The 16,936-nt window shown below is 53.3% G+C and overlaps 1 protein-coding gene across 11 annotated transcripts; it reads right to left on the reverse strand.

Moving 5' to 3' along the window:
* Positions 1-316: 316 nt before the first annotated feature.
* On the reverse strand, positions 317-16,109 carry Sh3glb2 (SH3 domain containing GRB2 like, endophilin B2). 11 transcript variants are annotated; one of them, XM_041674713.1, is made up of 13 exons: positions 15,950-16,109; positions 12,377-12,518; positions 11,711-11,839; positions 6,322-6,455; positions 6,082-6,174; positions 4,895-4,906; positions 4,205-4,267; positions 2,727-2,750; positions 2,100-2,189; positions 1,832-1,932; positions 1,510-1,524; positions 1,149-1,389; positions 317-893 (listed from the first exon to the last, which is right to left on the reverse strand). In XM_041674713.1, the coding sequence occupies exons 1-13, from the start codon at positions 16,010-16,012 to the stop codon at positions 786-788; spliced, it is 1,215 nt and encodes a 404-aa protein (XP_041530647.1). In that variant the 5' UTR covers positions 16,013-16,109; the 3' UTR covers positions 317-785. The 11 variants fall into 11 exon arrangements, with proteins under 11 accessions (XP_041530647.1, XP_041530654.1, XP_041530648.1 ...); XM_041674720.1 differs by lacking the exon at positions 6,322-6,455 and having other exon boundaries at positions 12,399-12,518; XM_041674714.1 differs by lacking the exon at positions 4,895-4,906.
* Between the last annotated feature and the right edge of the window lie 827 nt (positions 16,110-16,936).

A 16,936-nucleotide genomic window follows, 5' to 3' on the forward strand; every position in this document is an offset into this window, starting at 1 on the left:
ATGTCTTATCCCTCATAGCTTCAGACTGAGCCCACGGCTATTGGCTACTAAAGCTTTCCTCCTGACAGCAAAGCCATTGCAGTTCAGTGGGTCCAAATTTAGGCAAGTTTTCCTTAAGCACAAAGTATTGTGCAGCTTCAGATATGCGGCCCTGGGAATTGTTGCACAATATGACCTTTCCTCTGATCTGCACTCTGGGGAGAAGCTTGTGCCATGGCTCCACACAATCCCTACCCAGAGAAGGAGAGACCAACAAAGTCTAAGCATTACGCTTTCAGGATGGCTCATGCACACTGAGACCCTGACAAAAGTCCAGGCAGTTTGCACACAAAGGATTTATTTGCCAGAGAACAAGCAGACAGGCAGAAGTAAGAATGCCAGTTAGAAACTGAGTGAGTGAGGGCTACAGCCACTGTACTCAGCCAGAGCTATGAGTGAAGGCGGGGAGGGCAGTACTCTGTGCTGCTGCTCTAGCTGAGCCTGCTGGTCTCCTGCCAGACTGTCCAGTCCCTGACTGTTAGCCCTGCCTGTTTGCCGCTGTCCCCATCAACCTTCCACAGCTAGAAGGCAGATGTTCTTTTCATGCCAAGAGTATCCCAGCATATCATGGAGCTGGAAAGCCTTGAATATGCAGGGATGCAGGTCAGAAGCAGGGCTAGCAGAGGGACCTGGAGCCATTCTGTCACATGGGGTCCTTCCTAGCTCGATGACAGGGCCAGAATAGGGTTAGGTCCCCTATCCTAAACAGCTATGTCACCAGCAGACAGGACCTGGAAGGGGGCTGCTTAGCTGAGAAGTTCCAAGTAGGTGACAGGGACCTTGCCCTTCTTGTTGCCTCTCTCACCAATGAGCCAGTCAGGGTCCATGCCAGGCAGGCTGTAGACAGTGATGAGCTGTGGGGAGCAGAGAGGGAACTTGTGCCCTGGAAATGGGTGGGACGTCCCAAGACTAAGCAGGCGTAAAGCTGCTACATCCCTTGAGGGGTGTCCCTATAGTGCTCTACTGAGCCATAGCAGTTAGGGGCTGCTTAAGACTGTAGTCACTGACTCCCATAGCTCTTCCCCAAGGTCCAGAGAGTCCAGGAGAATGTCTACAGTCTAGTAGTTCCTGTCCAGCTCTTGCCTGCCCCCTCAGGACCCCAGACCCACCTCATCAGCCAGCAGGGCCAGCTCGCTGCTGTCAGCTGCCTCGTAGTCGTAGAGCACCCGGGCCTTGCGGGTCCCACTGGCCGGGGGAGCCACCTCCTCTAGACAGAGTGCTGCCTCTTCTGGAGGGGCCAAGCCAGTCCCCGTGGGTACCACAGGCATGGTGGCTGCAGTAGTGGTAGGTGAGGTGCTGCTCAGGGGTGGGGAGGCGGGTTCTGTAGTGCCCACAAAGGTGCCTGGAAATCTAGAAGATGAGGGTGTCTCAGCAGGCAGTGCCAGCCTTATGGTTCCACATACTCCACAAGAGACATCAGCCCATTTTATACACAAGGAAGCCCTACCCCCCCCCCTCCCAGTAACTTACATGGTGCCCTGGGAGCTGGCAGCACAAAGAAAGAAAAAAAAAACGAAGCTGAGACCATCCCACCTGCTTGTCCCCTACTCACCTCCACAGCCCAAACACTAGAAACTGCTGAGAGCCCCTGTCCCAGGGACTCTGGTTACTGATGGTAGCCCCCTGAGGCTCACCATAAGAAGTACCCAGGTAAGGTTCTAGGCAGAGCCAACAGTCCAATCTCATGTGTCGGGTTTTCTGAGCTCTGAAGAGAAGGCCCTTGGCCAGAAGCGTTGGGCCACTCACTGGGTCTAGGAGATAGGGGGCCTCAGAGACCTGGGTCCAGCCACACCTGCCTAGTTGTTTCTGCAGATCCAGCATGTGGCGGTAGCATTGTGCATAGTAGGTTGTCTGAGACTTGACGAATTCATGGAGGCAGCGAAGGTGGTTCACCTGGAAGAAAGAGGTCGGGCTTCCTCTAGCCTCTGGGCCATCCCCATCCTGTCTGCTGCCTGACCATACTCTAGGCATCAGAGTGAGGATGGAACACCCAGTCTACAGGCTGGTTCTGTGGCCCGTGCTTGTGGTAAGATTCAGGAGGACATGAATGCAGGACTCACGTGGGTGCTGCTGATCCCCTCCAGTAAGAGACGAGTCACTTCTGCCTGCCGGTCAAACTCTGTCTGGGCCACTCGAAGCTCTTGCTCAGCCTAGGTGGAGCAAGCAGTAATGAGAGCAACATCCCTTCCACCAGCTTTCCCTGTGCCCTGAGGCCTCCTGGGAACATTGATGGCCTGGCATTACACCTAGAGCTGACTTCCAGAGAAGCCAGAGCCAACTTAGGATCTGTGGGTAACTTTAGTGACAGGCCTCCGCCACCAAACAGGAGGATCTATCTAGGAGATAGGACCTCATGTACTGTAGAGTGGGATTTAGTATCGCCAACCAGTACCCCAGTGAGTGTAAGACAGAGTCCTGAGCTTCAGACACCCTCTCTACAGCAGTAGCTGTGTCTGGACCTCTACCCTTAACCTTCCAGACTTTGCCTCCCAAAGTCCCCCAGGCCCTGCCAGACAGTGCTGCGCACGCCTTTAATCCCAGCATTCATGAGGCAGAGGCAGGCGGATCTCTGAGTTCAAGTCCAGCCTGGTCTATAAGAGCTAGTTCTAGGACAGGCTCCAAAGCTACAGAGAAACCTTGTCTCCAAAAACAAGCTTTAAAACCAAAGCCCCCCAGACCCAACTCACCTTGTCTACTTCATCGTTCCAAAGCTGTGGAGACCACAACAGCACCAGTAGGCAGGGAAGGGAAGGTGGGCATCATGAATGGAGAGGGAGGGGCAGCCAGATACCAGAGCCTGTGCCTGCCCCAGCTCCCAAGGACCCTGCACAACCCATCCCAACTCAACCAGGAGCTGAGGCTGGAACAAGGTTTGCTCTAAGGGCAGGGAAACGACACCACATCCCATCTAGCATGCTGCATGCAGGGCCAGCCAGCTGGGAAGTCTTGCTTGTACTTTTCCTACAGCCGCCCCCAACTCTAGGTGGGTCTTAGAGACCAAGTGTCCCCACCCCACCCTGACTCCTGCGCGGAGGCAGGACAGGACAAGTGACCCTGGGCCAGTCACTAAACCTTTCTGTCCTCCGGCAGAGAAAGGCAGCCTCGGGCCAGAGTCACACTGGGGGCCAGTGGCAAAAGAAAAAAACAGGGCAGCCTCCACCCTCCAGGATGTTTCTCCTTCAACTCGGCCCAGGGAGGAGAGCAGGATGTGTCATCCAGAGTCTAGGGAAGAAAGACACCCCCTCCCCCCATCGTGACTTAGGCGACCCAATTTATGGCCACTTATGGAAATCTGGCCTAGGATAACACCCTGGCACATGGATGGACTGTTGAACTGGGCCCGCAGAGTGCACAGCCCACAGTGTCGTCATGTGCCGTGTTGGAGGCCATCTAACAGACCTGAGCATGAACAAGAGTCGACATGTCAAAGACAGTTGCCAGCCATGGAATGATGAAGAGCACAGATTACACAGTAGCATGCTCAGAACACGAGCATTGGGCCAGACGGCTGGGACAAGACGCTTTCACCCAGGGGACAGGAAGAGAGCTTGCTACAGGAATGGAGGAATGTGGCTGGCCTAGCCCACACAAGTCACTATATACCAGCTAACTAACCAGGCTACTGTAGCAGCCTCGCCTGCCTCCCTCCCTCCCTCCATCTTGCCTCCATCCTGCTCCTCCAGCTGGCCTTCCCCCTGTTTTCTAGCCATCTAGCTTGTGAGCTATAGTGGAACTAAAGCAAACAGTTGTCTAGTAGTCTGAGACAGGAAGTCAGCCCAGGCAGCCTCCTCCCTAACCCCAGTGTCCACCTGGAACAATGAGGAGGTTGAGGCAGTGTTCCCTTGTAGGAGAGAGCATAGAATGCAAAGTCCCTTGGGTTCCCTAGAGGTGGTATAGTTTGCAGTCCTAAGGACATGGAGTGGTTCCTTGCAGCTGGACAAGACTGCATAGGATCCACCCTTGCATAGGGAGAAACCAGCTCAGCCTGTCTGCTGGGCCAGAGACGGGGCAGATGGAGTTGTAACTTCCCTGTTGCGAGTTGTCCTTAGCCTTTCAGGGCAACCTGCTACATGAGCAGGGCCCTTTGCCTCACCTGCTGGTTTCTTGTGGAACTGTGGACAGAGGAGGCCAGGGTGGGGCAGGGCATGGTGGGTAGGGTGCTTACCGCGGAGGCGCTGGCCGAGAGAATGTAATTACGAGGTCTAGTCTCCTGAAAGTCAGGCACCGTCTGGCGGGGAACAGAGTTCACGGGGGAGGGGGGGTCACCCTGGGCCAGGACCAGTGTTGAGGCCAGGAGGTGGCCCCGGAGTCTCCTATATAAGGAGACACAAGAAACCCTGGCCCCAGGGACAGACAGGAGGACACAGATAACAACATAGACCCTCTGTGACCACTCCAACCATCTGGAAAGGAGACGGGCTTAGGGGCTCAATGGGTCCAACATGAAGACCCAGTGGACAGATGTGCTGAGGGCCCAAGTGAACCACAGGCTGGGCCTGCCCTTCTTTTGGGTCTCAGGCTCACAAGGAAGCCCCCCGGATCCACAGCCCTCCCCAGCACAGCTTTCTCCAACTCAGAATTTCACCACACTGTCTCTGCCTCTTCCCTTGAGGTCAGATCCTTCCCCACAAGAGTAGATGGATGGATGCATGGATGGACAGAGTGACAGGATTTGACATTTGCAAGAAGCTGCCTCATAGGCCTTGGTGCCTGCATCCCCACAAAGCAGAGACTGCATGGAGGCCAGCCGATTGCAAAAGCCTAAGGGCATGGCTTGGGCTGGCCACAACACCTGGGCCTTCGGACAGGATGGGTGGACCGGAAGCAGCACAGCACATGGGACAGGTATACTCACATCTCCCTCACACTGAGCCAAGTTACCCAAAGCAGAACGGAAAGGAACAAAACAGAGAGTTAGTTAAGTCCACAGCAAGCGAAAGCAGGCATAGCCAGCCCGGCGCGAGGTGAGCAGAGAAGGACTGGAAGGCCACTCACAAGCCACCCTCAGGAGTCCTGGGCAGCACGTGTGCCCAAGAGAGAGCTGCTGAGCTTGGGCCCCTAGGGACACTGCTCCTGCCTCACTTGACTCACAGGCCCAAGGCTCTCTGGGCCCCAAGGGCCCACAATCACTCTGTGGTGGTGGACTAGGAAAAGACAGAAGTAACAGGAAGTGGGGCTGTTCTGCCCAGGTGATTGACAAAGTAATCCCAATGGCCACAGGCCATTCCCTGCACACTTGGTTGACTTGGGATTGCTGTGACTCTTGCTGGAGGCAGTGTAGGCCCCAGCGGTCACACTGTACATCGTGCTGTAGGGAGAACATGATGCAGGAGAATTATGGGAAGTGGAGAGCCACCAGCTGAGCATTGGAGAAACAAAGAGGAGATTCCTAACAAGCCCTGGGCCTAGGAGTTTCTCAGAACCTGAAGTGGCTGTTAACACCCTTATACCTCTGAGTAGCCCACATGCCGAGCCAGTGCTCAGCCCTCTTGGCCTAGCCCTGTTGAATCAGCTCAGCCTATCCTATCCTGGCTGAGCAGGCCCCAGTGGGCTGTGGGGTGAGGGACCTCCTCGGACAGTCCCCGCGTGGGATCGGGATGCCCTGCTCTAGTGCTGTCCACAGCCTCCAGCCTAGGGCAGCCTATGCATAGGACACGTGCTCACGTTCAGGCAGCAGGTGCAGAGTTAACAGGGGAGCCATGCCCAGACAGGGCCAGGCTGAGCATCCACAGAGGCAGGAGAGGCATGCAAGAATTCCACCCAACACCTAAGAGACTTGCAGGATGCCCTGCCCAGTGAACGGCACCGTGATCCTGCCTATCTCATAACTGTCTGCCCCGGAGCCACCAGGATTCCCTGGGGTGGGGACAGAAACCATGACCTGACCAGTGAGCAGTCTAGCCCCAGCCAGGGAGGAAGAGCATGCCAAACACCAGGTCCCTTGCGTGCCCCATCTCTGGACCCCCAGTAGAGCTTGGGGGCACGGGGAGAGGCGGGAGCACGGGGAGAGGCGGGGGCACGGGGAGAGGCAGGGGCACTTACCGTGGCCTTGGCTTCCGCCGCCTTGGCCTTCTTCAGCCGCGCTTTGCAGGCGTCCAGGTCAAGGCGCCGGTTCTGCAGGAGTCGCCTCTCCTTCTGCAGGGTGAGTGACAGGAGAGTGAGCAGCCCAGACCTGGCCAAAGACCCCGGGGCAACAGGAGCCACCTCGGGAGAGGTTCGGGTTCCCTGCCTAGAATGACAACCTGGGCACAGAGCTCAGAGGAGGGGTCCCAGTCTCCTCACCGAAATTGTTTTCCAGTCCCCTTCCAGAAAGTTGCGCAAGGGTGTGAGGAAGCTGAGGGAGGCAGTGTGAATGAAATCCCGTTCTGCTGCTCCCAGGCGCTTTTCAGCTTCTGACACCTTGATTAGGGTCTTCCCTAGGAAGACAGAGTTGGAGGGTGAGGGACGGCAAGCCTCAAGTCATCCTCCCCCAGGGAGGTCTGCCAGGCAAGTGAAGGAAGGCACTGTGGCCCTAAAAAGATAGACAGGGCTCCTGGGGCCTAGCAGGCAGCGGATGAGGGCTAGTGTCTCAAGAGCAAACAAGATTGGGGTGTTCCAGAACGAGAAAAAGGAGTTTGACAAATCCCCCCCAGAAGTCAAGGACGTCAACTTCCAAAGTCTGGAAATTGATCAAAGACACAAAAACCAGTGGAGAAACACTGGAAGACAGCCACTGGACCCTAGTACGAACAATGGTGGGTACTATCCTGGAGACGTGCCGTCTCCTCCTGGCTGGCGGCTCTCTACCCGGGAGACAGGGCCACCCCCACTGCAGCTGCTGGGTGAGTGGAGAAGAAAGAGAATCCTAGGGGACATTCCCGACAGCAGCAGCCACTGGCCAAAGCCAGGAGCAGCCAGCCTGCAGCCGGAGGCCTGCTGGGAAGAGCGGGTACCCCTGCCAGAATCTAGCGTGATCTAGAGAAGTCCCAGCAAGCACACCTGTGGCATGTCTGAGACAGGCTGAAGAGTGCACCAGCATGTCCCACCCTGGGCTGAACAGAAGCCGTGTACCTACAAGGCAAAAGCTGGCTAGACTTGTAAACTGCTCGATCTTGAGATGAGTATCCCAACTCACATACTCACTTACCAATAAAGTCTCAGTGGCTGGAGATTTGAAAAACAACCACTGACTAATATTGGCTGACATGTACTGACCCCACGATAGCTCCTTGGGAGCTAGCTTGAAAGAGTAAGCTGGGAACGGGGTACTCTTGTCTGCTGGGACGCTGGGACTGGACGGTCCAGAAGCAGAGGCCAATCTGAGCAAATTAGTAAGACATGGTTTCAAAAAAAAAAAAAAAGGGAGGGCTGGAGAGATGGCTCAGTGGTTAAGAGCACTGGCTGCTCTTCCAGAGGTTCTGAGTTCAATTCCCAGCAACCACATGGTGGCTCACAGCCATCTGTAATGAGATCTGGCGCCCTCTTCTGGCCTCCAGGCATACATGGAGGCAGAATGTTGTATACATAATAAATAAACAAACAAACAAACAAATAAATAAATAAATGGGAGATAGGGATCTGGGATGTAGCTCGATGGTAAATTACTTGCTGAGACACACAGGCTCAGGGTTATCCTCAGTACTGACCAAATATATATTTATGTAAAATAGAAAATACCTATAATATAAAAGGAGCCATATAAGACAAGAAAAATTACCCAAGACCTAAATGAAAAATAATCTAACACATCAATAATTACATTCAATGTATATAGATTAAGCACTCTAATGAAAAGGCAATGACTATTGTCTATACTGAATGTCATTGATTAGATCCCGGCACTCACATAAAAGTCATGCAGTGGCACTGCGTCTATAACCTTTGCCACAGATGGCAGCGGCGCAGGTGCATCGGCACCGGCTACAATAGCAGAATAAATGAGCTACAGGTCCAGCGACAGGGCAGGGGAGGACGACGTCCAAAGCTGACTTCTGGCCTACACACACGCACGGACTCACACACACCCCAATCCATCAGAAAGATAAACATATGCACCTAACGTGGCTCTAAAATACACACACCAAACACTGGCAAACCATAGAGAGAGACAGTGAAAAAACAGCTGGAAAATTCCATGCTCTTTCTCAATAAGCAGGGAGAGACGGGCAGCAAGAACACACAATGACACCATCAAGAGCCAGCCTTCCTGAACAGTGCTGGGCCGAGCAACACACAACCTGCCCCAATGACCCTTTTCACAGAGGCCGCCTAAGACCACAGGGAAACACAGATTGCGTTCTGATTCACAACACTAGCAAAATTAGTTATGAAGTAGCGACAAATATAATGTTATGGTTGGGGTCACCACAGCATGAGGAGCTAGGAGGGCTGGGAACCACTGCTCTAGGCCATGAGAAAGCCAGGACCTTTAAAATCCAGACAGCTCAAGCTCAAGTTCCCTGCTAGCGGAGTACAAAAAGCCACTTGGGGAAAACACTTTGGCAATTTCTTTCTCTTTGCCACCATACCAGGCTTATGTGGTGCTGGAGATCAAGCAGCAGACCTCATCAACTAACTGAGCTAGCTAGATCCCCAGCCCGGCAGTTTCCCAGCAGGTTAAATATGGGGCAGGAGCAATGGAAGACAGACCACAAAACACGTTATTGGTAGCCTGAGCTGGATCCAGGACTGGCTATATAAAGAGGAGACTTTTGGGTCCGAGGTGGAGGGATTTTTTGTTTAAATTGATCTGTGGAGATATTTTTTCAACTCTAAATTCAATGGAGTACATAATAGAAACCAGGTATATTTTATGGCACATAAGGTATATTTGAATAAAATTCAGAAGTGAAGAAGAGAGAATAAGGATGTGTGCAAGACAATGGCTAAGTACGAGCTGGAGAAATGGTTCAGCAGTTAAGATCATTGGATGCTCTTCTGGAGGACCACTGGTCCCCCAGTGTGCAATTCCCAGCACAATGTCAGGAAGTTCACACCACCTGTAATTCCAGCTCCAGGGATCTGGTGCCTTCTTCTGGCACACAGGCAGCGCAATGCACGTATGGAAAACACACACACATTACAATAAATAAATCTTTTCTTGTATGTATGTATTTATTTATTTATTTTAGTTTCTCAAGACGGGGTTTCTCTGTAGCTTTGGAGCCTGTCCTGGAACTAGCTCTTGTAGACTGCCACATCCACGGCTGTCTCACCTGTGTGACAAAATGCCTCTCAGGTAGTGGCCGTTTCAAAATGAGGGGCTTGTGCTTCTTGGAGCTTGGCCCCCGGCGGTTCCCTGGCAGTCTGCTCGAGTTGAGGTACCTGATTAGCCTCAGCAACCTCATTCACTTTGTTCCTGGCGATGGTTTCTTGCATTGACTCTGCTATCCTTTCTTCTATTTTTCTCTTGACAAAAACTTAATCTGTTCATGGAACCAGGAAACATTCCTAATGGCTCCTTGAATATGGAGGAACTGATGCGTCAGTTCCCTCCCTTGATTCAGGCCATTAATGTTATGATTAAGACTCTGGCTTGCTCTCTGGGGGAATTTACAGATACAGGAGAACAGAAAGAGCTCGTGATAGGAGATTTGGTAGAAGATGGGTAAATTATGAAGGAAAATGTATGGAATGACATGAGTTACCATTTATGGAGAGGCTAGCCAGAACGAGAAACCCCTGGTGCATTTTAGATAGGAAAGAAAGGCAGGCTATTCTTGATAACATGAAGCCAGCCATTCAATATTGATACAAACCCTGGGGGTGGAATCCTGAAGAATGGTGTTTGGGTTACCTTGGTTACCTTGAGGGCAGATATGATTTAGGGCCATGAGAAAGCGCAGTTGGTTAGTGGTGTGAGACGAATTTCTAAGAAAAGCTCTGCCCACCTGGCCCTGACCACAAGACTTGTTAAGAATAATTAATTATCTGTAATCATTTTTCTTTTCTTTTTTTTTTTTCTTGTGGTTTTTCGAGACAGGGTTTCTCTGTGGTTTTTGGAGCCTGTCCTGGAACTAGCTCTGTAGACCAGGCTGGTCTCCAACTCACAGAGATCCGCCTGCCTCTGCCTCCTGAGTGCTGGGATTAAAGGCGTGCGCCACCACTGCCCGGCATGTAATCATTTTTCTATGGAAACTTTTATGTCTGCCAACTTCCTTCTGTAATCTCTTAAAAGTGATGCTTGAATTTCAGTAAAGTTGCAGCAAATTCAAATCTCATTAGAGTTGTGTCTGTCTGTCATTCGCCGAATCCTGGGTTCTCCTAAGCCTTCATCCCTGTTCTCCCTCGGTCTTCGATCTCCAAGAGAGTCAGTCAGCGGCAGTAGATCAGGCTGGCCTCAAACTCACAGAAATCCACCTGCCTCTGCCTCCCGAGTGCTGGGATTAAAGGTGTGAGCCACCATGGCCTGGCAAATAAATCTTTTGTAAAAGTTAGGTTTACTCAGTCAGCCAAGTGCACTGTGCACAAACATGACCTGAGCTCGGTCCCCAGAACACACATGTGGTGACACATGACTGGAATCTCAGTGTTCAGGAAGTAGAGACAAGGTGGACTCAGAGGCTTGCTGGCCATCGGCCTAGCCTAACCAGTGAGCAAGCACCAGCTCCTAGTGCACCTTGTCTCATAAAAGACGGTGAAAAATGCCTAAGGTTGGACCTTTGGCCTCCCCACACATATGTGCACTGCACACACATAACCTAGGGCTGGGGTGTGGGTCAGTGGAAGAGTGCTTGCCATCCATTCACAGGACCCCAGGTCCCAACTCCAGCACCACAGAAACAACACATACACACCACATACACACATATACCCATACACACACACTTCACAGATACACCACACACACACCACATACACACATTCCTCACACATACATACTTACACCACACACTCATATATACACTCCACATACTATACACATACCACGTACACACATACATACTCATACCACACACACATATACCCATACATACACACTTCACAGATACACCACACACACACACCCAACCCACACAAATCACGTACACACATACATACTCATACCACACACACATATACCCATACATACACACTTCAAAGATACACCACACACACACAATACACATACCACACTGCATTTACACATTCATCACACATATATACTTATACCACACACACACACTCATATACAAACTCTACAGACACACCACACCACACACACACTCCACATACTATACACATACTACACATGTGCGCACGCACAAAAACACACACCCCTAAACGGCTAAGGGAGGGTCTGTTCCTTTATTCTCATCTTATAACTCAGGTTATCTCTGTAATTTTTTTTTTTTTTTTTTTTTTTTTTTTTTTTTTTTTTTTGATTTTTCGAGACAGGGTTTCTCCGTAGCTTTTGGTTCCTGTCCTGGAACTAGCTCTTGTAGACCAGGCTGGCCTCGAACTCACAGAGATCCGCCTGCCTCTGCCTCCCAAGTGCTGGGATTAAAGGCGTGCGGAGGGAGCTGACCTGACGGCTACACCTCCAATCTCAGCATTCAGGGGACAAAGCCTGATTTGATTTTAAGGCCTACCTTAAATAGAGAACTTAGTCAGAAATAAAATTTAAAAAAAAAAGAGGGAGAAGGGAGGCAGGAAGAAGGAGCTTAGGGAGCTAGAGACAATGCCCCTCACCCTAGCTCTGTGGTCTCCTCACCATAGGGGGTGTCGGGTCCCAACTCGCTGGCTGCTTCTGCCATGTACTGAGCCAGCAGCTCCCCATTGGTGACCCTTGAGGGCACCTTTCTGTCCAGCTTCTCATACAGGAACTCTTCCACTCGGGCACCTGTAGGGAGAAAACAGCCAAAACCACAGGGCTCTCGGGGCTAAGGCACCGTGAGAGAGCAAACCCTGGCCACCCCAGACAGCATCCATACTGAAGGCTTGCAGACACATCTCATACCCACACCCACCCTCTGAGACCCGAGAGAACAAGGCTCGGAGACATGACACCACTGTCCCACAGCACTGAGTCAGCACCTCCCATGTCTCCCCGACTTAAATAGCGTTTACAGTGTGTGACGCGCTTGCACCGTGCCCTGGCCCGGGTCCTGGGCCTCCGTGGACACTTCAGAGACACTGCAGGTTTACAGGTGACATGCAGGCTGCCCCCTTCTGCTCATGCAGTCAGCACGCTGTATGACTTTGGCCAGGCCCTTGCCTCATGGCTGGCTGCGAGCCCAAGCTGACATCTGTAGTTTGCAAGTCCCTCCCCACATATGTTTCAGTTCAGGCTTCGGCTCCCGTGCGTTTTGGAGCCCTGCACCTACCGCACCTACAGCCCGCGTCGGCCCGGGTGCCCTCCTGCCCCGCACCCACTCACTGGGGTTGGGTTGCAGCAGCACCTCAGTCTGCCTCAGGATCCGCTCTGTCCAGTTCTTGGTACTGTCTGCCCGAGCCAGGAGGTTTTCAAAGTGAGCATCAAGCTCGGTCTTCTCCGCCTGGCCGAATTTCTCCTCTGTGAACTGGGAAGGAAGCGGCAGGGGAGGTCCCGGGGTCAAGCCTTTGGAGGGTGGCCTATTGCACCCCAACCTGGGGCTTGGTTGCTTCTTTCTAGGATGAGGGGGTTGGGTGAGTCAGAACCATGGCTCCTAGAAGCCCCATAGTTCCCCAGTCCCTCTCTCCACAGAAGCATGTATGCTCCTAGTAAGATGAGCCTTGAGGAGGTGGCCACCAGGGCTGAGGGACAGAACTTGGTAGCAAGTCCTTAGGGAACAGATGAGGCCCAGAGGAGCCTCCATGGGACTCCAGCAAGAATTCAGGTTCCAGAATGAAAGGGACCCTATCCATATCTGTTCTACTCCTGATGAGCTATGCGACACTGGGGAAGGGGCTTTGCCTCTCTGGGCCTCAGAGTCCCCTGGAAACAGATAGTAAGAATGTTTCTCACAGACCACACTGGGTAAAAAGGGAAGACGTGGGTTAGACACAAGAGGGCTGGCAACCGAGCCCGTGCCCAGCGTGAAGTGCCCACGCTACTGCTGCTGGAGCTGACGGGCAGTATGTCTAAGGACCAAGTGTGGGAGGGAGGGAGGCTGGCCAAATGTTTGGCTTCTGGGTGTGGTAAACAGAAGAACATTGCCAGCCCATCGGAGCCAGCTGCTGGGTGTACCCAGAACCTGGGAGGTCACATGGGTCCCCAGTCAGAACTGGCTGGAGTCATGCGGGCTACCTAGGAATACTCAGAAACTGGTCCAAGTCCTCACCAGGTAATCTAGAAAAGCCCAGGAACAGATGTCCCCAAGCACAAGCCTTTTCCAGCCAGGTGACCAGGTTTGCCCAAGGGCATCACCAACAGCAAAAGGTGAAATCTGCTCCAGGTATAAGATAAGGAATAAGGAACGCGGCTGAGTCCTGGGGCACTCAGGCTTCCCTGCACGGTCAGAGCTGCTGAGGCCAAGCAAAGGGCTGTGCTGCAGTCAGGGTCTAGGGGGCTGGAGCCCTGCGGAGCCACTGATGAATCATCAGGCTGAGCCAAGGAGCCACCAGGTCTCACTGCAGCCATCAATTATGCAGCAGGCCTCGGGCTTCTCCCTTAAAGCCTCCTCCTCAGCTGCCCTGTCCAGCTCAGCATCTCCCCGGGCCTCAGTTTCTCCCTGGAAAATGGCGAAAACCCATCTCACAGAATATCTGGCCAGCATAAAGGAACAGTTTTCTTTTTAGAAACACTGGGTATGGAACCTGGGACCTCTAATACCCTACCAGCCCCAGGGCAGTATTAGCTGGGTTATCACTTGGAAAGTCTCCCCGTGGTGTCACTGGGGGTGTGGGGATGCTGCCAAACATACGGGTTCCCATGCTTATTGGGCTTTGGCGAGCCCCAGGCATCCTCCCTTGGCCATTGCTACCTGCCTGTTTGGACGAGGGCAAAGCCCCTGTAGGAGCTTGGACTGTGATTACTGGGAGGAGTCTCAGCAGAGCAGCTGCCCACACCCACCCACAAGCACTTATCATACTATTCTAATGTGCTGCACGAGGCAGGCTTCCCTCACCTCACCTCACTGCCCTGATGGGACCGCTCCGCCACCTCCACCTGCTTCAGAGACTCTGGCTGATGTCTGGGGCCCTTGGCGAGGGACACCACCCCAAAAATCACTCTTGTAGAAGAAATCCTGCCCCCAGGTTTCAAGCTGGGGAGGCCTTGCTCCCTTTGGGATAGGGGTGGGGTGAGTCCCTCAACACTGTCCTTGGGCCACACAGGGCACGTGTGCTTACTCAGCACGGCCTGGTGCCTTGCACAGTAACACTGACCCATAGGAGCTGTGTACACACTGGTAATTAAGAATAGCTCCATCTTTCCTGACGACTCCCACAGCAGACGCTCTCTGCCTCTCTAGGCCACACTGCAGGCGCCTTCCTCCTCTGCTACCTAGTCCCTTTCCAACGGAGGGGAAGGGGATCATGCCTGAACCAGTCCAAGGCAGTTCCCAGCAAGCCAGCATCAGCAGGAGGGTGGGTGTGTGGAGCTCAGAAAGCCTCTATTTATAACACGCTCAGCTCCCTCCTCCACCCCAGCCTGGGCCTGGGCACTGGCTCCAGCCCAAGAGTGAGTGAGTGACCCTGTGGGCCTGTCCCCATCAGTGAGGCCAGGAAGCCCAAGCCACCACTACCCCTAGCCCTTTCTGTGGGCCTGGCCAGGTCAGGTGGCAGGACCCAACAGATCAGGTTCTTTCCAGATGTGTGAGATAGTGTGGTTGCCATGCCAACGCTGGGACAGGCTTTTCCCCCTCCTGCAGAGGCTGGGGTTCTGAGGGTCTAGCATCCTCTCCGGTGCTGGGGTTGCCCACCAAGCTTGGAAACGGGAACCAGAATGGCAATCCTCACTGGGACACTAAGTCTCACGGGAACCCAGCGCTTTCTAGTAAACATAGCCACATGGGCCCCTGAGGGGGGAGGAGGGGCTGTACCCAGAAGAGTCAACAAGTACCACAAGGGCAGCATACAGAACCTGTTCCTGGTGTACAGAGATGGACCAACCCTGGGGCACAGGAGTCCCAGATACCCACAGCCACCCTTGAAGCAGACAGGGCCTCCAACACGAGCCTTACACCTGCTTTACAAAAAGGCACGGTAAGGCTGAGGTGATCATGCAAGGTCGGACGCTCCACAGGTGCAGTTTAACCGTGGCAACTGCAGTTACAGCCATCCCATTTCTCACACTGAGAAACAGAGGCCCAGTGAGGTGAAGTCCCCGCTCCCAAGGTCACAAGAGAAGGATTTACATCCACATCTGACTCTAGCCCTTCGCTGTGACATCAATTCGCCTAAGTTTCTCATTTCTAATCCCATATGTTTTGGACTTGTTCCAATATCAGCATTACCGGCCTGAACAGAACCCAAAGAGGGCACCCAGCCAGATCCTAGCCTTCTCGCCATCCTTTAGGCCTGGGAAGCAAAAGGAAACTGGCCTCCTGCAGAACAGAAAGGAAATTACTACTGGCTTCCGGCCTGATTATCCAAGCGTATCAAAGGGACTGAGTAGCACCAAGCTGTCCATTGTACGGGTATGGAAACTGAGGTCCGCAGAAGGGATTGGGACATTTTTGTGTAGCCCAGGACCTCCCAGCCAGGAATCACTGGGCTAGGACAGGGAAGTAGGAACCACCCAGTGGTCATTCATCTCCCGAGTTGTGCAGGAGCCAGAGCAGTGGGCAAACCTGTCAGTGTAAACCGGCACTGCTGGGCGCCCAGCAGCCCAGGCCCCAACCCCGGGCCATCAGGGAGCTGCAGCTGACCCCGCTGGGAGTTCCCCTGGGCAGCTCGGGGACAGGGGAGCAGGGGCCCGAGCTGGTCCCCAGAACGCACCGCCGCAGCAGCAGGGAAGGGGATCCTGCTGCAGGGTGCTCGGACGCGCTCCACATCCGGGACCTGCGAGCGGCATCGCGCCAGGCCTCACCTGTACCGCCCGGGTGAAGAAGATGCCCGCGTCCGACGCCAGCTTCTTCATGTTGAAGTCCATGGCGCGCCCGTTCGCAGGGCCGCCGCGCCGGCCCCAGCGCAGCCGGCAGCCCCCGCCCCGCCTCGCGCACCCTGCCCGCACCCCGCCCACCTGCTGCCAGTGCCCGCCCTCTGCGCGCGCGCGGAAGGAGGCCAGTCGAGCGCGGGGCGGGGCCTGGCAGAGCAGGGCGGGGCCAGGGGCGGGGCTTTGCTGGTAGCGCTGCTGCCTCCTGCCGGCTGCTCGCTCTAATGGACATTTTACTAAAGCAGAAGCTCACCATTGCTAATACTTTGTGCAAATTTTGTTTTTGAAATTTTGGAGATTTATTTGTTTGAAACAGGGTCCCTCTAGGCCCCGACCGGCCTACAACTTCTTTTTTAAAAATATTTATTTATTTATTTATTATGTATACAATGTTTTTTTGTCTGTGTGTATGCCTGAAGGCCAGAAGTGGGCACCAGACCTCACTACAGATGGTTGTGAGCCATCATGTGGCTGCTGGGAATTGAACTCAGGATCTTTGGAAGAGCAGGCAATGCTCTTAACCACTGAGCCCTGGCCTACAACTTCTTATGTAGATCAGGCTGCCTCCGGCTCACAGAATCTAACAAAGACCCACCTGCCTGCATGGCAGTGGTGGCACAGCCCTCAGGAGGCAGAGGCAGGCAGATCTCGGTGAGTTCGAGACCAGCCTGGTCTGCAGAGCGAGTTCCAGGACATCCAGGGCTACACGGAGAAAACCTGCCTGGAAAAACAAAACAACAACAAAGATCACTGATTAAAGGCATGCACCACCACTTCTGCCCAATTTGCTTTTGTTTCCTGTTTAATTTTTTTCTTTGTGTGTGGTTGTATGTTTGTATCAGTGTCTGTGTGTACATTTACACATGAGACATGTACATACAGCAGAGAATAGCCTCAGGCGTTGGTCTGGCCCACAGCATG

Source organism: Microtus oregoni, unplaced genomic scaffold (genome assembly GCF_018167655.1).
Source record: "Microtus oregoni isolate MIOR12 unplaced genomic scaffold, Mior012 000025F_ref0000491, whole genome shotgun sequence".
In the NCBI taxonomy this organism is placed as follows: domain Eukaryota; kingdom Metazoa; phylum Chordata; class Mammalia; order Rodentia; family Cricetidae; genus Microtus; species Microtus oregoni.

What these genes read in the sequence shown, in the direction of transcription:
- Sh3glb2 (XM_041674713.1), bottom strand. Translation starts at nt 16,012, where the DNA reads ATGGACTTCAACATGAAGAAGCTGGCGTCGGACGCGGGCATCTTCTTC. An exon ending in GCTGCTGCAACCCAACCCCA is followed by an intron (nt 11,840 to 12,376) that starts GTGAGTGGGTGC and finishes TTCTCCCTACAG; the next exon opens with GTGCCCGAGTGGAAGAGTTC. An exon ending in TCTCGGCCAGCGCCTCCGCG is followed by an intron (nt 2,751 to 4,204) that starts GTAAGCACCCTA and finishes TGGTCTCCACAG; the next exon opens with CTTTGGAACGATGAAGTAGA.